This window comes from Aptenodytes forsteri, unplaced genomic scaffold (genome assembly GCF_000699145.1).
Source record: "Aptenodytes forsteri isolate BGI_AS27 unplaced genomic scaffold, ASM69914v1 Scaffold82, whole genome shotgun sequence".
Taxonomy (NCBI): domain Eukaryota; kingdom Metazoa; phylum Chordata; class Aves; order Sphenisciformes; family Spheniscidae; genus Aptenodytes; species Aptenodytes forsteri.
In genome coordinates, this window is record NW_008795490.1 from 5,853,500 (window position 1) to 5,876,167 (window position 22,668).

Sequence of the window (22,668 nt, forward strand, 5' to 3'; positions counted from 1 at the left end):
AGAATTGACATTTTCTCCAGAAGGAAAATTTCTCCTTTCTAGCTAGCTGCTCTGCCTGGCACCATGGAGCACAAATCACCGTGAAAGCCAGTTTGCACTACTGCAATCACAGCAATTAAAAACTTCATGACTGTTGCTACTAGAAATACCAATACAGTTACACAAGAGTGCTGAACAACAAGTGCAGGAGGATTGACAAATTCCTATTAGCCCTCCCTTCCTGTCTTACTATTTCAGTCTCGGATGCCACACTGCAGACGAAATACCATCTTCTCAGACAATTCACACATACCTGCTAGCCACATCTGCAGCTGGGTTCCCAGCTAGATGGGATTAAGGGCATAGTTTGAGACCTAAGAATATACGTAAAGGCACCATTCTGAATTAATGTGACACCAGGGAAGCACGAAAGCATACGTTTCTAATGGGAAGCAGACATGAATGCTACGCAACAGACCCTCTGGCCCTCGAACCAGTGTCTGTACATGATTTAGGAGGCACTTTTGCAAAATCTAAAAGCACAACTGAAGAACTGCTGTCGGGCAAAACTGATGACCGGCTGCGCCCCCCAGTACTATGCCTCTTACAGAAGATGAAGGGTAAACATTACATTCATAGAATCATAGAATCATTAAGGTTGGAAAAGACCTCTAAGATCATCGAGTCCAACTGTCAACCCAACACCACCGTGCCCACTAAACCATGTCCCTAAGCACCTCACATTCTTCCAGCGCGAGACAATCACTAAAAATAATGCAGGTCTTTAACAAAAGTGAACATGATCCAGAGCATTCACCTTTAATACATTTTGTGGCATGTCTAGTACATTTTTAAAAACACATTTCATTACTATATTCCAAAAAAACCCAAACCCAACAATCCCCCCCTCAAAATATTAGTTTTAAAAGTTACACATATATACATACAGTTACAAAAAAAGGAGAAAGTTGCCTCAAGACTTCCAGTTACAGTAACAAAACATAGATGCATTTACTGAGATTAATGTGTAATGTAATTGATCTGAATCCCTGTAAGCCAGTCGTCTATTAAAATCAATACAAGATTTGTCACACTAAACACACATTCAGTTATATGTCTTGTCTATTCACAATGAATTCCACATACCCTCTACTTTGTGATTACAAAGTGTTCTAGTATATTTACATTCTGAAGTTTAAACGACAGTGTAAAAAGGATAAACCTCTTAATGAGTTCTGTTACATTTCCTATCTGAAATACTGCCCTGCAGTGTTCTTACCTACATCTCGGTTAGGGGGAAAACACGCTCTTTTTGCTAGTGTAGTGCTGTACATTCTCTGTACTACTCTCGTGAGTTTTACTTTGCAACTCTAGCAGGTCAAGGCTCAACTTCCAGAAGTGCATTTTCAGATGTAGTGTCCTCCTGGGCTGGAATGCTCTCAGGCGGGAACAGCTGAGGTGGTCTCAGGACCTGGCAGGACTGCAATGGCCACTGGTGCCTGCACCAAGCCCATGCAGAACTGCAAAGCGCACCCCACCTCTTTGGTAGCTTTCATAGCCGTAACTTTAAGGCCAGTGATATTAGATCCCTCTCACAGAAGTGATGCTAAGAGACGTCTTAAGCCTGTCATCGGTACAGGCCTTATTTAACAAATGGTCAGCTAGGGCAGTGTAGCCTAATCACAGCCTATGTTTGTTTTCAGAGGGGTTGGGGGCGGAAAGAAAGGATGGAAAGAGACCACAGTTAGACTAGGCTGCTTTTCACTACATTGCAAACTATTTAAGACTTTAAAAAAGTGGCTGAACACTGCCATTTTTTTTTTCCTAAAAATACTTATTTCTCACCAGTACTGTTAAGGTATCCTTAACATAAACATAAACTCAAGTAAGACAACACTGCTGTTTTTCTCTGTATCTACACCAATAAATATACTTGGGCTTCAAGAAACAAAAACATCTGGGATCTTCTGCATTTCCAGTGGGACCTTACGATCACCTGAATTTTTTCCTGCTTTACTTTTTCTCTACCTGAGCTCCAAACTCTAAGCATCAGCTTTTTTGTCAGGGCCTACATTTGTCTTACTCCACGTGAGCATTTTCAATGCTCTTGTTTAAATCAGCTAAAGAAAGAGTTTCTAAATGAGTAACATGAGCCGGGGATTTGAATGTACCGTCTTCTCGGTATGTCCCAAGAGTAAAGCAAAAGAGCTCTGTTCTGTATCTTCCATGTGAACAAGCACAGAAACGCCCTGAGTCTGACCAGATACACACTGCCCTAAAGAAAGCAATCTCACAAGTTGCTAAGAGACAAATGTACAAGAGGGTGAACAATTCTATTGTTTTGTTTTCATTTACACAAACAGATTAAAACAACCACAGTTGTCTATGCAAGACAACCTACCAACCTATCTCCTTCTCACGCAGAAAACAGATGCCATATTTGCTGACAAATCTGGGTGGTCTATTAAATGAAAAGGCAAATTACAAAAACTCCTGGAACTGGGCCACCAGCCCAAAAACGCTACCTTCATTCACTTGGACAAATTTCTTCAGGCTCCAGTCAGACTACTTGACGTGGACAGTAAACCAAAGCTTTGAGGCAGCCACATGCTGCTTCTCCCCTTTGACACAACAAATAACCACCCCAGTTAATTGTTTCTGATCCTCTCTAAGACTTTAGTCCCAGGTGTATATTTACCTTAATGAGACCACCTACCTCCAGAGCAAGCTTTTTTTTTTTGCGCTAAAAGAAGATATCCTGGGCACTCTCCACAGTCTAGCTGTGTTGCTCCAGAGGGATATCTGGAGACTAAGTGAAACTTGTCTTCCATCGAATCCCCATCCCCTCCCAGCCAAATTGCTGAAGAATTTACACACTTTTGTTGACAGATCATGGTTACTCTACGCCAACACACATTTTCTTTTTGCCAAGTTTATAGGACTTCAGTTTGTATTTGTTTTGAATACATTTTAGAAATAAGTTGGAGAGGTGTCTAAGTTGGAGATGTACTGAAAATTATTTTAGCAGCAGATACTATTGACATAGCATCTTTGTAGTTCTGCAGATCCCCCGTCAGGGAAGAACTTACTGTGTTACACCAAATAGAGGAAATAAGCAGCCAAGGATGGCAAAAACTCAGTCTCCAAGTTCTTGGGCTAAAACATCCTGAATGAACTTCAATGTACGTTGGTATAAGAAAGCATCCTTCTTCTTTGGCTTACAAATATTTAGATGATTAACATCCACTGGAATAAGGTCTCCAATTCCTAACTCTGGGAGAGGGGGAAAAAAAAAAAAAGAAGAAAAAACTACCAAAAAGTTCGTAAGATCACCTAGACTGAAAAGCACATCTTGCATCAGCAATTTCTGTCTCAAAAATCAACTTCTCCTGCCTTCAGTTTAACTGTTTTGTATTCACCATTTTTTAAATGTGCTAAAAGCATCAATACACACTGTTATAATCAGAGCTATACATTGCTACAAACCCCACACTGGTAAGCCATTAGGTCAGAGTTCTATCTTTATTGGGAATGCACAAATGTACATTTCTCCATACAGACAACTTTGAAGAATCAAAACTTCATTTACCAGCACCTGACTGACAGCAAAGTCCTGACTGAAGTTTAAGCATTGACATGAACAGGGATAGGGTTTAATCCAGGATATTCAGATTCTCATCACCACTAATTGCCACTAATATATTTATATTCCTTATAAAATACTTTGATGTGGAGATTAAAAATGGGACTAGAATGAACCTGAAATATGCCACAAATCACTACACGCATTTCCGGAGAAATGAAAAATTTACATTGCTTAATTGTAGAATACAAGTATTCCATTTTCAGCTACTGATTTTGGGGCACACTACAGCATTTATTGTTTCGTGACAGCTACCACTACTAGCGAACTTTCCAGTTAGGATGCTGTGACTGCCACATTCCAGTTTATTACCTATTCACTCAACCTCCTGAGAAATCCTCCATTTTGCTTGGAACTCTGTAACTTTAACCATGTAAAATTACACCAGAGCAGGATGAAGTTTGCTTTCATGTGCCCAAGCATGCATGTAAGAAACAGTGAGTGTACTGCTTGTCAGCCTGGGTTTTGAACAAAAAGAGTGGCCTGCCACTGAACTGTCATGTACTCTCTAAAGGCTTTTGAGAGCTCACGTGCTGCATTGCGTGTCACATCTCTAGAAGAGGAGAAACATGCTACAAAATTAAAAGTGCACAGTACTTATTTGTGCACTTTGTTATCCAGCCCTCTTTTTAATTTTATTTTGTTAAAATAAAAAAAGAAAGAATGCCCAGTTTTTCAGCCCTCGCCAATAAAATTGCATCAGCAACATTTTCGCAAACAATTGCTTCTTGAGAAGACATACTGAAAAAATACTGCTAAATGCTGACTCAGGAAAACAGGGTTGTATAGTCCACCTTTTTCAGAGCAACTAACCTTGCATCTAACCTAGTGGATTTAGCTGGTGAAAAGTCTGATCTAAAACCCAACAAAGCAATGGTTTCTGTTCAAGGCCTTACAGGTACCTCAGGCAGTGCAGAAGAGGGTTTTGCTCAGGGAAAACCTGAAAATATCAGACTTAAAACAATTCTCTAAGTTGAATACCCATAAACAAAATAAGAAAAAGAACTGTCTGGTTTTCCCTTCTCCTACAAAAGGCAAAAAGATGGAGGGAACTTTTCAAGAGGCAAACTCTATTGCTTGAGTACCTGAGATATGGAAGATAAAGGATTCTTAACACTGAAAAACAGCTTTGTGACTTTTTCCTTCCATTAGCAGTTTACTAATTTTCTTTCTTATGTTTTAAAGGAGGAAATAGCTCGAATTTGCGGGAGCTTCTGAAAGACTATTCAGCCTACCTATACAAGGATAAACAACAGTTACTCATAATTACAAAGGAAAGGACTACAACAATGTAACATTGGACCAGGGTCTACCCTGCTTTTTTCAGTAAGCAAGCGTTACACGCATTTAGAAAAATCAAAACCAACAATTGCTACTCTAAGCTATAAATGTAGCTGCCTCTGATCTCAGCAGGGAGACTGTAGTTTAAACTCAGCCAAAAGTTTTTTAAAAAATAACAGGTAACATACATAACAATACACAACATAACAGATGTATTTTTCTAGGTCTTTCTACCAGAGCATTTATAATCCTTCCTCACTATCGATGCTTACGTGAATATATACAAAATTAAATAAATTAAATGGCTATTTGACTTACTTGCCGATTCCAGAGGCACGACATGCAGTTTTATCATGCTGCCTATGTGTGTTGGTAAGGTTTCTGCAAAACTCAGCACTGAAAATTTCTTATCTTTGGCAAAAGACAGGAAGTCATCATTCAGCTCTTTAAGGGCAGGAGAATCTGAGAAAGAGCAACATAATTTTTGCAGTGTTATCTTGAACATAAGATTATAGCATTTGTCTGGCAAGACCGCATTCCTAAAGAGATGTTTTGGAAAAATTAATACACCAGTAAAAGGAGTGTCACTTACTCTGTAATCCCTTTTTCCAGCTATCATATGCAACAATTGTTTATCTCTGCATAGCATGGAATTTGTTTAGAAGATAAGAGTCTAAAGTCCAGCACATGTTGAGTTACTACGTTGCTAAATGGCCCAAACTACTCTTCTGTAAATTTGTTCTGACTCCCTTTTTTTCCCCCCTCGCCTCTGCGAAGGGAGGAAAGTTACTCAGAATTACTTACAGTAATTCGACACACAACCCAAAACATAAGAAGGGGGGTTGCTGTTTTTATCCAGCTTTTTCTGACAGCATGATAAAAAGAAAAAGCATCACAAACAGATTAGCATAGATCCCCGCTGTTAAATGGTAGCAAAGTGAGCATACCCTTGCTGAGTTCTTTAACCTCCACAGACGGAAAGAGAAGATATCTGGCATTTATAGAATATTCAGCCAGCTGGGAACCATGGTGAGGTACACTATAAAATATGATTCCTCTGGTGTTGTTTACAATTTTATCCATTTCTGGATTCTTGGAAGCATCCACCAGCATCTTTTTGACTAGAAGACCTGGCAACAGAAACTGAATTAATGCAGGGATTTAAACCACTGTGAAAATAATGATCATGCTATATTATCCATGAAACAACTAACCATATTCTTGCCTCAGTTGATTAGTCCTTAGTTTGTCAAATATGTAAGATTAAGTTGAAAAAAACCAAACCAAACCTGAGGAGGCATTAAAATACAATGTCAATGAACGATGCACATCCAATTTTGGTTTGCTTTAAGTGTTGCTAATGACATTCACTATATGCCTGATCATGGAGAAAATTTTGCCTCTGGATTCCATTTACATTAATTTCAACTCATTGATTTTGTGTTTTTAAATCAACACAGTAAAAACAAACAGCAATAAAAATCCTTTCAAAATGTATATGCTACTGAATATAATGCATTAAGAAAGTAGAAATCTATTTTCCATCTTTAGGTCTTTGCAAATTTTGTAGATAAACTATTCTGAATAATTACATTTCAGACTGAATTTGGTTAACAGCTTATTCTGAAATAACAGCAAAAAATACTTTATATCAAACAGGCAATGTGCTTACCACCCATGCTATGTGATACCCACACCAGAGGTCTGTCTCCAATCCCAGCAGCTCTGAGCTTGTCAAGAAGCTCATTGCTCCTGTAAGCAATAGACTTCCTGCAAAGAAAAAAAACCACAAGCATGATGAAGCATGATAGGTTAAAAGGCAATGTGAAAACAGAATGAATTTTCAGTGCTGCACATTTATGAAAGTGAATTAGGTACATAAAACATTAATTACTTAATTATTGTTACTACATTGAAAAATGCCAAAAACTTTTGTAAGGTTTGCTTCACAAGGACAACAGGAGTTGAGCTAAATTCAGTTTCCTGATCTTGCTAGAAAGTTTTATTTTAATTTCACTCACCATTTAATTTCACTCATTTCCTTTAGCTTTAGTTCGACAAGTCTCTTTATGGAGTTTTAGATAGTTTCATTTATACATTGGAACAAAATTATGGTTTTTTTATGAAAGCATTGTCAATGCATAATGAACTTTATCCCCTGAAACAAGAACATACCTAATGTCTGACAAAAATGTACTTTGCTAAACAATGCTCAAAATGTGGAGCAATGTACAGGAACTTAATAACTAAGTGCATGATCAACCAATACATTAAAAAAATCACAGATAATGTATCTTATACTTTCCAGACAATAATCTCCAAATGCTTTGTACTGGAATAGTATAAAAGCACAATAATCTCCACTTTATAAATGAAGAGGCTGAGCTCTGGAAAGGGTGAGCTACATGTTAGAGGTTGAAAATGAATCTGGAACAAACAAAACAAAACCAATGCCAATTCCCAGTCCAAGCTTGAAAGTGCAACATCGTTACTCCTGGCAGTGTAACAAGAATCAAACATAGACCCTTGGATAATGAAAACGTTAGGATATTGGGGCAACCACTGTGCAAAGTAATTCACTTCATCTCTATTGGTTCTCAGCATTCTCACTAGAAATTGCTCTTATAACACATATGAAAAGGATAATCAAATGTGTCTTTTCAGCTGAACAATAGGCTTTAGGATAGCTGAGAGACATAAAAATTCACTTTTGAAACAGTGAATGAGCCTATACACTTACAGCAATCATAAGGTTGTGATTCTACTGCTACATCTTTATTCCTGCTAGTTAAAAATATCTTTAGTATCTTTCATTTTTTATTAACCATATCAAATTATAAAATAATCAACTACTATGCTTGGGTGACCATAAATAGCAGGTAATGTAATTTTCCATTTTGTAATGAAAAAGACATTATCTTAAAATAAAGAAATCTATGTTTATTTCTTTTTCAAATTTTCGTCTATTATACTTACTCCAGATGGACACAGGAAAAAAGTTCTCTTAGAATCATAGAATCATTTAGGTTGGAAAAGATCTTTAAGATCATCAAGTCCAACCATAAACCTAACACTGCCAAGTCCACCACTAAACCATGTCCCTAAGCACCACATCTACACGTCTTTTAAATACTTCCAGGGATGGGGACTCAACCACTTCCCTGGGCAGCCTGTTCCAATGCTTGACAACCCTTTCGGTGAAGAAATTTTTCCTAATATCCAATCTAAACCTCCCCTGGTGCAACTTGAGGCCATTTCCTCTTGTCCTATCGCTTGTTACTTGGGAGAAGAGACCGACACTCACCTCGCTACAACCTCCTTTCAGGTAGTTGTAGAGAGCGACGAGGTCTCCCCTGAGCCTCCTTTTCTCCAGGCTAAACAACCCCAGTTCCCTCAGCCGCTCCTCAGAAGACTTGTGCTCTAGACCCTTCACCAGCTTCATTGCCCTTCTTTGGATGCGAAACAAGGTACAAGGTCCCTCTACAAGGTCCAGTCTTCTTTGGACCTTGTAGAAGTAACCACCTACATGTTTTTTACTGTCATTGTTCTGCCTAATTTCAAATCACCATATTAACAGCCATGTCTTCCTTTTTTTTTTCCCCCCTGCTTACATGCTTTCTTTAATGCAGTAACTGCACTGATCCTTCGTCTATCCATAGGGAGGGGGGAATGAACAAGTACCAAGTTCCCAGCCTATTATACGCATGCTGAATTTTTCTTCTCCCCTACACAAAACATAATCAATTTTCAGATTCTTAACCTGTGAGCAGTCATGCACATGCCTTCACTGAAGTACACAAGTTGAATCTACAGTACTAGTTACATGCTTAAGTATCTGCATAAGTGTTTGAAGGACTCAGATTAGAATCTGATTTAAAGATCACTGAACTCAATTACTAAGCCTAAAATCCATTCAAGCCAAATCACCTTCACAGGCTCAAAGTATTTTTATTTTTCAGAAGGATCATGTTTGGAGGTAGCATCTTCCTCTGACCTACCCGGTTCATGGTCAGTAAAAACACAATTCCTCTGACAAGGGCAATTACACTATCTGACCAAACCAGATACAGTTGCTGTATTTTATCTATTGAAGACCTATACGAATCTCTTTCCAGGGATTAACACTTCTTGAACAAAATTATATGCTTCATTTTATCATGAGTATGAAGTCATAGTACAGTGATTTTTTTGCTGTGCTTATGAAGCATTATTGGGTCATTTTAAGTTTAAGAAATATTCCCCTTAAGATACAAAATTGATGTTATATTTACATCAACTAATAGCATAATTTAGTGTCTCCCCTAAACATGAAGCAGAACAGACTGTAAGAATTTAAGAAGTTGCCACAAGTAGTTATCCATGAGGCTAAAAAGCTCAAGCATACCATGAATATACCTAATGTTTTTCCAAACTTGGTTTTCAAATGCAACAGGAGAAGTTAAATTCACTGTTTCACACTAGGTGATCCCAAGGATCAGCTTTACAGGTCTCTCTCCTCCCTCCCTCCGCTCCAAACTGCGGACACTACATTTGTTACCTGTGAGCCTCAACAGGACATTTTGCTTTCCAGTCACTCAAATGGGTGTCATATTCCACAGATATGATTCTAAGGGCAGGGCAGTCTGAAGCCAGCCATGTCTAAATTAAAGAAAAGCAAAACCAAAAGGAGCTTATAATTGAAGTACTCAAACTCTTGCAAGCAATTTATCAGCAACAGAGCAAAGATATTACTATGGGGACAATATCAAGCAAGATTTCTGCTCTGCAGTTAATCCCCAAATACATCTTATACCTAGACTATTATTCTTTTATTACATGCTGGCGAACTCTAGCCTGTTCCCCAGCCACAAAGTAGGTAAAGGATGGAGATGGAGTACTCACTCGTGCATTCCTGGCTCCCTCTCCTGGGTGAAACAAGAATTACTAAGATTACCAACAGGACTGCTCAGTTTAAGTTTTACAGAGGTACTTTGGTGCTTATACCAATGTGAGTTGCTTGAAGCAGTAATTACTTATTTACCAACAACATTTAAGTAGCAATCTGCAAAAACTGAGGTACTCAGACACCTATGTAAGAAAGGATAGTTAATTTAAAAATGTAATTTTATGTATCCTTTTCTCAGCAATAACATCCCATCAAAAAAAAAAAAAAAGAGCATGAGGAAAGCAGCCATTTCACTGCTCTTTCACTGGCAGGAGAATGATAGTGAAAGCATTAAATTTAGGGATTTTCCTTTGCAAGAACAACCTGTTCAAAATTTCAGCTTGCTAACAAAAATATAGCAGGAACTTGAAAAGTGCTACTTGTAGAACAGTTTACAGGTCATTTGATTCAAAATAGACAACTGCTAGACAGTGTAATTCTAGATCCTCTGGACAGCTCTCATTAACTAGAAAACAGCAGCCACATGTGAAAATGTTATTGTCTTTTTACCTTTGGCCAGCACTGACTATAGTCCTCTTCCCCTTCTGAAGCCTTTTTATCCAAATGCTGGTCAATGTCTTGCTGTCGCCAGGTTTTAAATGCTGCTCCCAAAAGACCATGAACAAAAAGGATGTCTGCTCTGATGGGCTGACTGATATAGGAAAGGGAATTTAAGAGACGCATGGTACATATTCTTTTAGCAAATTAAATTTACACAGAACTTTTAACCTAAGGGAGGCCAAAATGCTACTTTTAACACTATATGTGATTTCTTATCTTATGGACAACATTTCATGACATTTCATGATATTTCAAAGAGGATACTCAGATCAAGACAAAAAACAGGGATCCACCCAGAAGAGAGAGATATAAATACAACCTCACAAGTCGTACATATTTTTCTATAATGATTTTTCTATAATAATTTTTCTATAATGAAAAACACCATTCTCTCCAGCTACTGTTAATGCAGCTTGATAGTTCCAGTTTTATCATCAAATTAGATCTTCACTGTAACCTGACTAATGCCAGTGACGCAGGGAATAGTTGCTACTAAGTGACATACCACGTTGGAGACTGCTTCATTCCAGATACACAGTCACTATTAAAAGAAGCTGAAGCTGTAAATTTACTGCATCTTAGGCCGAGATGTGCTGCTGCCAACAGAGTAATTACAAGGCACTGTATCCCAAGACAGCCAGTGCAGAGGTTAAATGGTTGCAACGCATGCAAAGCAATAATTCATCTCATGGTTTGTGTTTGGATTTTTCCATGCAGTACAATAGTACTCCTTTCATGGCTATGGACTGCTCCCATCACTTCTGTTGTTCTCCTATTTGGGAATCTAAATTCAGTCCTCTCAACCCACCAAAGAACAGGAGGAGCAGGTGACATGAGTACAGCAGCACTCTGATGTCAACTCTTCCAAAGTTTTGTACCCGAACAGTATAACAAGTAACTCAAAGTACAGCAAGTACAGTATCTCCTTCTGCTTTACCTGCTACGATATTGTGGATGCAAGACATAAACACCATCTGGATACTTTTCTTTCACTGTGTCCCTGTCTAGATTAGCCAAAGCTCTGGATGCATGAGAAGACTGAATGACATGTGGGGATTTCATTACTTCAGCAAGTACAGAAACCCAACCTACATTGAAAAAATAAAGTGGCAGGTTAACTAATTAGAAACATCATCCAAACAAAAGAATTCAGAAACATCATCCTTCAAAGCATACTTGTGAAAATAGATGTTAAAACTTAACAATGGTAACATCAAAACAAATTATTTCAATCTACTCTCTTTACTGCAGGAAAGCCAATGCTAGATAAGTGGAACGTCCAAAATGCAAAAATCCAGAGTGGTGAGGAGGCAATGTATTTTTCTACTGTTCAGCTTATGATCTGAAGGAGAACCCCTTCTCAGAAGAAACTGAAAGGTCAGTGCAGTTGTCAGAGAGAGAACAGAACTCAAGCCCCTTTTTGCAGGTAAGATGCAAGAAAGACAGAGAAATGTCCCAGAGAGAAAATTAAGCTTAAAGCGTAAGAAAGACACAGAAAACAACCCACAGGAATAATGGCAGGTGGTAAAATTGATACTTGCTGTGAGAGTACAACCATTTCTCATTTTAAAATCCAGGGTGCGAAAAACTGTTTAAGGAATTAAAATGTCCTCGCTATTCTAAAAATAGTATACTATTTATACCTAAGTAACATAAGAGAGTTAATGAAGGAAACCTTTGAACACATTCCTCAATAACATTTTAAGTCACAGCTACCTCAAGAAAAAACAGACACTTTATAATACTTTACCTAAGATGTAAAATATAGTTTCTTAGCCATGGATGGGGATGGTCACAGACTACTGAAAAATACAAAGGACTTTCTTTTATACACACACAGACACATATATTTCTTTAAAATCCCGATAAATGTTGTTGCTGCTAGCAAGAGTCGTCTACAAATCACAATTACATTAAAGTCAAGTTCATAAATAAAACCTGGGAAGACTTTGAAGAGAGATTTTCAAATGGAGGCTGATTTGAAAAAGAAGAAACAATTTACTAAATGAGTACTGTTTCAAAATCATGCACAGTACGTTGTTATTAGGATAGCCAGTATGTTGCTAATTCAAGACAGTTAGTTCACTGAGGAATTAGGAAAAAAAATGAATTGACGTGAGTTTTGTTTCAATGCAAGTACCTTTGAGAACTGTCAAAAAAATTTTTTTTTAAAAAGAATTATATATTTAAATTACATTTCTAAGCAGAATAGGTGTTGACCACTGTGCAAGTTCTCCTTAAGAAGAACACTATCTAAAATCTATTTTCAATTCTCCAAATACAATGAAAAACTGCCAAGCTAGTCTGCTTAAAACTAGCAAGGTCTCTGGTCTTGCATTTCTCTTAAATGAGCCAAGATGAAGGGTCAAAAATAGTGTTCAGAATCCTTCTGCCCCCAGACACCCCATCATAGCTACTACACAGTGCCTCATTGCTTTTCTTCCTCTTCTGTGCCAGCAGTTTTCGCAAAGGAAAAGAGCCTTAGAGGTTCTTTCTTCTTATGCATCATCCAGCAACAAAAGAGAAGTCTTATCAACTCTTGACCAGCAGTATCCAACTGCTCATCTCTGGAGTCCGGTTCACTGTCTAAAATTCCATTTGTACCGAGAGCTCTGCCCCAGGGAACTGCTGACTCTTCTGTTACGATCTCTTCCTCTACACGTATGGTTTTAACAGTCATCACAAGAATGGAAAATGGTGCTGGAGCTTAGATCAAAGGCCTTTGTAGTCCAGCTGTCTTTCTCCAAAAGTGAGCAGTAATGGAAGTTGCGGAACAATAAAAGAATGGAGCAATAAAATAGCAAGTATATAGTGCTGATTCTCCACTACACCCTCTCAGTTTTCTGCAATCAACTTGGCTTCTGTGTGTAGAGGTTTATGGATTTTTCTTTCCATGAATTTGTCTAATCACTTTTTGAAGCTTTGTAAGTCTTCAATCACAATGTTTTGTGGCAAGTTTTAGTTTGGTCAAGCACTGTATAGAAAAAAAAATATTTATTTGTTCTGCCTTTTGATAATTTGATTTATAAGAACCTTTGGTCTTGCATTATAAGAAACAGCAGGTGCCCGTTCCCTCTTTACCTTCTCTACACCAGTGAGGATTTTATAAATCTCCATCATATTCTCCTTCAGTTGCTTTTTTCATACTAAGTGTCTTAGTCTAGTTATTTGTTCTTTCTACCACAGCCATTCCAAATTTTTAATCACCCTCATGGTCTTTCCCTGTGCCTTTGCTACTTCTCCTTTTTGCAACAGGGAGATTAAAAATGCACACTGTGTTTAAGAGGGAGACACCAGCTCGGACGTATACAAGAGCATATTGATATTTTCCATTTTTCCTTTTTATTTCTTTCCTAATAAAACATTGGGAATTATTTATTTGGTACAGAACTAGAAGGAATAATTTCATTATGATATTTAGGGGGTATTAAAAAAAGGGGCATCAGAGCAAAGCTTAGCAGAAGTTACTAGCCTAACATGAAACAAGGGAGGGCAGGAAGGCATGTTTCACTTTATTCCAAAAGGTAAGGACTGCAAGCTGGTCTGTTCCTTTACAAGACTAAAACACAGTCAATAAAAAAAAATTAATCTACAAGGTAGATGATCTGTAAGAGTAGGAAACTCAAAAGATTTTTGCCAGTAATGTGAATCAAACATCAACCAAATCCAAAATTTTCACCATCCATCAGACTTAGAGCACCTCTGTAGCACTGACATATATCGACTAGACAGCATTCAGGGGTTTTTAATCAACACCATCTAAACTGTCTATATTTTTTGTATTAAAAAAACCCACAACAATAACACCTCCCCACCCCCCAAATATAAAAAACCCACCACTGCCACGGTCCATTGCATTTTACAAAAGCACTGTATCCTCTGAAAATTTTAGAATAGAAATCTAGACATTCAGACTGCTTGCACTTGCTTTCCTTTTACCTGCACGTACTATGGATGAATGAAGACGTTCATCCAAAGCCATATTTCCAATAATGCGAATTATGTTCCTTTGTATTTTGGCTGAATCTTTACGTTGCTGGTATATCCTCTGTAGTAGCTGAAGGCCTCCTTTAGCTTCGATTTTATCACAGTGAGAAGAAACCTACCATTATACAGTAAATACAATGACAATAAGTAGATGTTCTGCAAAAAGTTTTGAGATGCTGTTAATTCACATATTAGGGAATTTTAAGGAGCCAATAATGATGCAGAGCCCTTATTACATAGAAATTCTTATTAATCTAGAATTTATTATGTCATAATTGAAGAGGAAGTAAATATTTTAATATGCTAAATGCATGATTTCTACGGATTGACAACCTGAAAGATGCTAAGTACCATCGCTCTACTCTCCTCCACATCTGAGGGAGATAAGATTGCTCTCCACTTGGTGTGATCAAATTTCAACTAAAGTTCAAGAGTCTGAACAGGACAATTGTCTGCATTTGTTAAAGCACTATCTCAACCAGAGCTACTTGTCTTCCTGTTCACCACCTAAACTGCAATCATTATAAACCCTTCTCTTTGAGATGCAAAGGTATTTCTACACCCCAAACAGTACTGCTATCGCTATTGATCTTAAGGGCAACAACAGATTGTAGTCCAAGCAGATGAATATGCACTAATTAGTTGTAGTGTCAACTACTGATATTGGCCAAATGCTTATGACTTGAACATGTCTACAGTGCTTAAAAATGTGTGGTAGTTATGGAATTGCTGATGTCGTCAAGTCTGTGGCTTTCAACAAAGACAGACACACATTTGGAATGAGTACAGTCACAACAGAATATAACAAATTCTAGACTAAGTCAGAATTTCTATGTATATGGAAGATGTGAAAGGAATACTGGCAAACTGCACTTTATCCATCCCTACTACTGATAACAATTTGGTATTCTCAACGCTGTTTCTCAGTGTTCTAGGCTTCTGAACAATTAAGTGCACACTGAAGAGTGCAGCAATAGGAATCAAGAAGAATCATTATTACACAAAATCTTCCACACTCTTCATCTGTGTCCGCAAAGAACAGGCTGGTCCTGGGAATGCACTGTATTAGTTGCATGCTGTGCAATATCCTGCCCAAAGGCAGTGACCCTTAAAGGAGGGACCTTTGTGAATAGCCAAGGTTTGCATTCCGTTCTGGCTTCCGATTAGAGCGGATTCATGAGGCTACTTTGCTTTCTGGAAACCTGGCACTAGAGTTGGATTAAGAGCCATAAGAAGAGACCATTTGTAAGCTTTCTGAACTGATGTACACCAACTCACACAAATCCATACACACTTTGCACTGAGAATTTCACATCATCAGTATCTTGCTTACTGAGAAGCTGCAGAGTAGAAACACCGTTTTCCTCATGAAATCTATCTCCAATGACTTTGAGTGCCAGTGGGAGTAGCCCTACACAGAAAAGGCTTGTTAAAGCCATCTGGACTTCAGGCATTCTCTCCTGCTTTTCTGTGTCAGAGCTGCCCTTTTACTTCTTGAAAGATATATACAGGTATACTACAGGGGAATTTATACAGGCTAATTAGAAACAATTAGTAACAGAACTTACATACACTTCCCACAAGAAAAAATGACTGTTATGCTGCCTTCCAATTCACATCAGTCTCAGTTGTCTGAGCATCCTTACTCCTGAGGGGTAGGAGACAAGGAAATGGCTACTCCTTCCCAATATATGAGAGAGCATTAGAAAGGAATGTTTATAAATACAACTTTTCAGTTATAGTTTAAAGGACAAATTACCTTAGAATGCTGTACTAAAGCTTGCAAGCAAAAGAGTTCCACTGTCTCTGAAGGGATTTTACTCAATGTCTCACAATATGGAAGTCCATTTCCTCCAAAACACCATAAGCCTCCCTGAAATGAGAATCAGTAAAAATTATACCACATTCCAAATAGCTATATAAAATAAGCACTTCTAAACTAAAACGTTAAGCATGTAATGATCTATCAAAATTGCTATAAAAAGTGCACAGCATGCATGCATTTTTCAAGATTACAAATTACACAACAGTACACCATAAAAATATCTACTATTTTTAACTGAAAATATTAAATAGATTTTCAGTCAGTAGTCTCCATAGTCTATTAACTTCAAAACATACAATAAAGGGGGAAAATGTAGGATTTTCATTTTGCTACTGAATGTCTTCTTTTAAGATCATTTGCTTAAGCATAAAAAAAAAAGCAAGAATCGGACTGCATCTAGACTTCCATAGTTGCAAAAATGTGAAGAGGAGGAAAAAAGGTCTTCAGCACTTAGCATAGTCTCTGAAGACCAATCCCTCTCAATCATGCAGTAGGAAGACCAGCAAAACCTCAATAAAGAACAGTTTTCTAGAACAGCATGATTATCAAAATGCCTCCATGTGTGGTGTCCTACCAAAGCTCCCTTTGTAGCAAGAGCTCTGGCTGTGAAAACAATAAAGGAGTCATAGCGTAAAAATACAACACTTAACTGTGTCATAGGAAATAAAGAGTTATTGCACTCTGAAATCTCTAAATAAAGCCTGTCAGGCATCATTATTAAAATATGACAGTCATTTTTATTATTGTATTTTACAAAAAATAATAATCACCGATTAAAAAAGTCACAACTTTTTAATAAAAAAAATGCACAAGAGGTAGTGGATGACACTGGCATTACAATTATTATTTTTAAGCAATAACTGCACTTTAAATGACGTTCCTAAAGCCACTTAGGAAGTTGTTGGACAGACAGAGTTGAAGAATTCCTAGTTTCCAGGCCCAAACAGACCACTAGACTATTCCAATTCCAGTTTTGGCAACAGTAACCTGTTACGGGGAGGCTCTTCCATGTGATATAACAGAGTTTACTATTTAAGGTGTGCTAACAACTTATCAGTTTGCTAGTAAGACTTACCAGAGGTTTAATCATCTCAGCAGTGAAAGAACAGTCAAACAACGGTAAGACGAAATGTGAAAAAAATCATTTTATGAGCACCGCAAGGGGAAGGAAATGTTCTGGACAAAATGTTGAAATATCTGCTTTATGGGAAGGCTTGTAAGTAAAGATAAAATCTTTCTCTAGACCAACTAGTACAGCTGGGAAAGATAAACAAGCTTTCAAGCAGACAGACTGTATGTAGAAGAGATTTTACTTATGTTGTAGGGTCACAAAGTCTCTGTATTTCTCTTCCCCTTAAAATGCTCAAAAATATGGAAATAGGTTTGTATCTTTGAGCTCTGCAGGAATAAAGAATCCAAATAGTTCTATTCTGCAGGTGGGAACTCACCCTTTGTGCAGCAAGAGTCTGACTACTTTCACGTAAAGCAAGAGATGTGAAGTACTGGACGCATGGATCAAGACCAGTCTGAGGTAAAGATACTAACAACAAGCGAAGTTCATCTTCTATGGGATAATCCTGTGAGAAGTAAGCACAAATAGCTTTTAGTTCTGTTCAAAGCATGAAGCAAAACACAGAGAAAAGAAAGATCTGAAATAATGGAATCAGCCACATTAATAAGGCCATAAAATACGAACCCTGGACTTGAGTGCTCTGCAATTTCAGTTTAATAGTTATACCTGTAAAGACTTTGGAAACTGATAATTCTAAAACCACCAACTGAGTGATGAAAAGTAAGCTTTGAACTTCACACTTTGGTGTCGTTATTCTAATAGGTCCAGAAGGGCAAAAGAAAAAACAGTTCCTCTTGGCACAGGAAGCTTAAAAGTTCACCCTTAACTACACAGCAATTTTGGTGCTGCTCCGTTAAAATGAATGTATAAATTACTAATAAAAAATACAGACAACATTTCTTTTAATCTTTTATCTTCAAAATATTCCTATAGATGTTCATTTAATAATCCAGGGTAGGTGACAGAAAAACAGATTCAACAAAGTAATTTTATTTGCCCAGTCATGGAACTTGCAGTTACTCTAATCCTTGCTACAATCAGAGATGGAGACATATCTGATGTGCAGAGCAACACTTGCTGCCACAATGATTTGCTTCAACTTCCTAAGCAGCAGATTGGGAACTCTTAGCTTCAATCACCTCGCAATCATACTGCTGTAAAAATAAAGTATATACAGAACCATATACTAGTGTAACCTACTACTTCAGGCCTGACAGGTACAGATCCACTATCATGTAATGTTACAAAGATAAGAAAGCAAAAACTGAGAATATCGCTACCAATCAAAGCTGGTTTTCAGAGTTTTGTTGGCTAAGATGTACAGGTATTCTCTGTCAGGGACCTTTGCCACCATTCATTCTATTAGCATTACGGAAGACCTCTTGTATTATGCTTTGTGCGCCAATTCTGTTTATGGAAGAAGCTGATATGATGACATGATTGATCAAACCATCATATGTATATACTTACTAATTGACATAAAAACAAAACAAGGTCAGATCTATCCAATACGGATTTGTTGGTACCCAAAAGCTGGCAATGAAGAGGTGGGCCTACAGCAGGGCTAGGCATAAAGAAAACAAGGCTGGTAGATCTTATTGTAAGTAAAGAGAATGGGGAAGAGCCACGTCCCAACCTCAGAACCTCTGAAGGCATTTGGGAATTTAAGACAGATTACTCAAAGCTGTTCCAGATGTTACATATTTGCTCATCTGATTAATTCTCAGTTACTGTATTGAGGTACAATGCATTTCAGCAGCTAAAATCATACTTACTGAATTTTCTGTTGGAATACTATTCAATTAAATCTAACAAGTACTGTGATAACTGAAGTTAAATAAAACTTAGTTATTAGAATAACCCTAAAGCTCATGTCCAAACACTTTCTGTAACTTCTGAAGTCACACAATCTACTTAGATTAAGATGTCAAAAGGAGAAGACAGCAGAATTTTTGGTGAAAGGCAGTGAGTATGTCTGCATTAGTGATTCAATGTGTTGGAGGAATTTTTCCAGGCAGCAAACCTCCATTGCATCTGCACTTGGGAGTCACATGGTGCACCTAAAATTATTTCCCTACTTACATAATCAAGGTTAAAGCTGCGTGCCAGAACACTATCTAGAGCACCACACTAGCAGTGAGGATGAAAAGTCCTCTAGGAGTGCTCTCTATGCATAGGATTCTGTCAGTATCAACAAGGCAATCTAGGATGACTTAATATAAGACTCCTTTACATTGCCTATTAGGTACAGACAGGCAGTGTGTGCATCAGACTGGTAACTGGCTCAAACTTCACTGCTAGTAAATGTGTAATGTGGACATACCGTCCGAGAACAGTAATTGATCAAACCTACATCCTTACTCCTTTCCATCATGCCTTCACTAATGCAGATATACCCCAGGGGTATATCACTATATTATAGTTTTGTATTTTGGTTTTGATTTTACTACTCGTTAGTTACTTTAGAAGAACTCCACTTTAGTATAGTTACATGTAACAATGAAAGCACTAAAAACAAAGCAAGCAAAAGTCATCTAACGCCTACTTTTCATTTACTTACACTCTTTATTTTTGGCAATGGTGGCGGAGGCAGGAAAAAGCGAAGGTCGATATCTTTGGATCGAGCCAAACCTATAGCAGTCCTTTGATCACAGGTTTGGGCAACTGTACCATACTGATAATCTGTAGTACAAGAACTTCAGTGTTAGGGTTGAAACTAACCTTAAATATTTCATTTGGTTTTAAACGTAGTTTCTGATCTACTTTGTTAATATACTTGAAAACAGAACCACCTCTCTGCAATCTACATAAATAAGCTCTGATTTTGTAATCACAAATTCCAAAAGACAAATATTGCAGTTGTTAGACCAGCACTACACTGAACTGAAGACACCTGGGCACTAATTGTTCATTATAGACCAGTTTGATAAAGGTCCTCAGATATAAGTTGAACACAAGCAAAAGCAAACATTCAGTATTGCCACTGTGAGAGGATTACAAGGACTACAAACCCAAGCTTATTCCCCTGGGCTCGAGTTAAAATTTGAAAGGCATATGCATATGCTGGCTGTGAAAAGTTAGCACGTTTTCAGTCTTCCTTGGACTCAGTTTTGGAATATCAGGTTAAAAAAAAAGCCCATTTCCCTCATGAGGTAGTTGGCAAGAATAATTAGCATTTGCAAAACATCCAAATACTACAGCAATGAGCACTACAGAGAAAAGGAGATAACTAAAAGCAACTAGATTCCCAGGTACTGGCCATCTTGTGCACTGAGATCACCTGCTAACAGTATTCTCCTACGAACACAAGATGTTTATAATAAATTAGTACACATAGCTTCAGTTTTGGTACAGCCTAGCTTTCAAAAAGCTGTGTTTGAAAACATTTGATGTAAACTGCGTGGGGTGATTAATTAGAATTTTATAGAGGCAATCTGAAACGAGATAAATCCCATGGCGTGGAGTTGCACTGGAAGAGTGAAAGGTCCTCAACTGACTGGATTACCAGAATAACGAGAGTCAAGATTAGAGTGTCACCTAGTTTATATGGACTAGTGATGGAGGCAGGAGGAGGACACACATATACACCCCACTCCCCCTTTACTTGGGGTTTCAAGGATATTCGCTGCTAGAGGAACAGGGAGGACTTATTACTACCAAGTAATAGTAACTAGGATGGAAAATGACTTACAATAATGCTTGCACATACAAGTCCTCTACCTCTAGTTTGTCATTACCACCTATTAGCTCCTAATCAATTTTTATTAACTGAACCATAGTCTTAAACCCACTCCCCTACAGAGCCTTATAAAAATCTCTGCCAGAACTAGTGACCTTATTAGCAGTTCGAACAGAAAAGCTAAGGAACTAATGAACATGAACTGCTCTCCCACACCGCGGCAGTGGCTGGGGTTCTCTTCTCTGGTGGGGAAACAGAGAGAGAGGCGCACTGCAGATACACACTCTGTATCAGAGTATTAGGAAAGAAGAATTACTTGAAATGTAAATAAACCCCCCACATTTTAGACCAAATTTCAGAGCATATTTACACTCCTTGCAGCTACTAGCCTTTTTTCATGTTGGTAGCAGACTTGCAACAGCTAACTGAGACTTTGTCACATTTCTGGGATGAATAAGGCTACATCAGCATACGTTACCATGCCAGTGACTGTTTTTTGCCAGGTCTTGTACAGCCTGCAGTCGGACCTCTTTGTCTTCTGACTGACTTCTCTTTAAGAGGAGCCATAAGGCACATTCATGATCTTCTCCATCAAATGTACTGAATTGTTCTTTTACCAGAAAACAAATAAAAGCCAAGTTATTATTAATGAGCATTTTAACAGTCACATTTCTATTCATTGAGTAAAAAAAAAAAAAAATTATTTCTTTTAATATTGAATATTAGTTGTTAACAGTAATTTAGAGTGTGATGTTTTAATATTGAATTAGTACAATAAACAATGACAGAACGGCATTAGTAAAATGTTGATCCTTAAATTAATAGGATGGTTTTGATTTGTTTTAGTGGCACGAAGTTGATATTTCCTATATATGTTACACACACATCCCCTGGCTGGCACTTACCAACCAGAATTGCCAGCTTCCAGCAGGAGCTGGATATGATTAGCAACTCTTGAGGTTCTGACCTTGAACAATTAATTTCATAGCACCACAGTGGAGGTACATATCCTTATAATCATTTGTTTAACAGATAGTTAAATGAGAACAGATAGTATGCCTCAGGAGCACAGTTTTTATATAAATTGAAATTCTTATTTTTAATTACTCTAAAAAGCAGCGAAACACTGTTACAATAAGACCATGCTGCTTTCAGTTAATATTGGCAATTCTGATGAAAGCATAACATACTTTTCTAAAATGAAATTTTGAAAGAATTTTGTCCCCCAAACACCTTTTGTACACAAAACTGGTATCAAATATTAACCTGGTATCTTAAACTTCAAATCTCTTCTGACACAGTAAAAAAAAAAAAAAATCTCAAATCTCTTCTTAACCATCACTTTCATTTACTTTAAGAAAAGGAATGGTTTTAATACATAGAAAAGATACTACTATTCTGTATTAATACGGAAAATTATAGTAATATTACCACCGTTTCAAAGACAAAAGAACATGTTAAGCTTGTAAGAAAAATTATTTTACTTTTGAAAAGGCTTATGTTTTACTAGTCAAAAATAATAATCGTAGATAAATCCATGCTTTCAATACCTACCATTAAAAGGTCTCCGGAAAATTTTAGCTTCTGTTTCTAGAATTTTCCTCACAGCTTTATGGATTTCTTTTCTGGCTTGGTATGTGATCCCTATGAGAGTTTTTTTAGATTACTGGAAGTCTGAAAGACAGCTCTATTACATTATTTTTCATATATATATATA

At 37.4% G+C, this 22,668-nt stretch overlaps 1 protein-coding gene across 1 annotated transcript in view; it reads right to left on the bottom strand.

Annotated features, from left to right (window-relative positions):
• Positions 1-773: 773 nt before the first annotated feature.
• SERAC1 (serine active site containing 1) overlaps positions 774-22,668 on the bottom strand; it is a 24,748-nt gene continuing 2,853 nt past the window's right edge. Inside the window, exons 4-16 of the mRNA XM_009281443.2 lie at positions 22,506-22,595; positions 21,430-21,561; positions 19,833-19,954; positions 17,649-17,777; positions 16,135-16,248; positions 14,328-14,490; positions 11,326-11,476; positions 10,338-10,479; positions 9,441-9,541; positions 6,576-6,673; positions 5,851-6,033; positions 5,222-5,365; positions 774-3,252 (exon numbers count right to left, since the gene is read on the bottom strand). Coding sequence (XP_009279718.1) covers positions 3,116-3,252; positions 5,222-5,365; positions 5,851-6,033; positions 6,576-6,673; positions 9,441-9,541; positions 10,338-10,479; positions 11,326-11,476; positions 14,328-14,490; positions 16,135-16,248; positions 17,649-17,777; positions 19,833-19,954; positions 21,430-21,561; positions 22,506-22,595 — 1,706 coding nt within the window. The 3' untranslated portion in view covers positions 774-3,115. The remainder of the gene's footprint in view (positions 3,253-5,221; positions 5,366-5,850; positions 6,034-6,575; positions 6,674-9,440; positions 9,542-10,337; positions 10,480-11,325; positions 11,477-14,327; positions 14,491-16,134; positions 16,249-17,648; positions 17,778-19,832; positions 19,955-21,429; positions 21,562-22,505; positions 22,596-22,668) is intronic.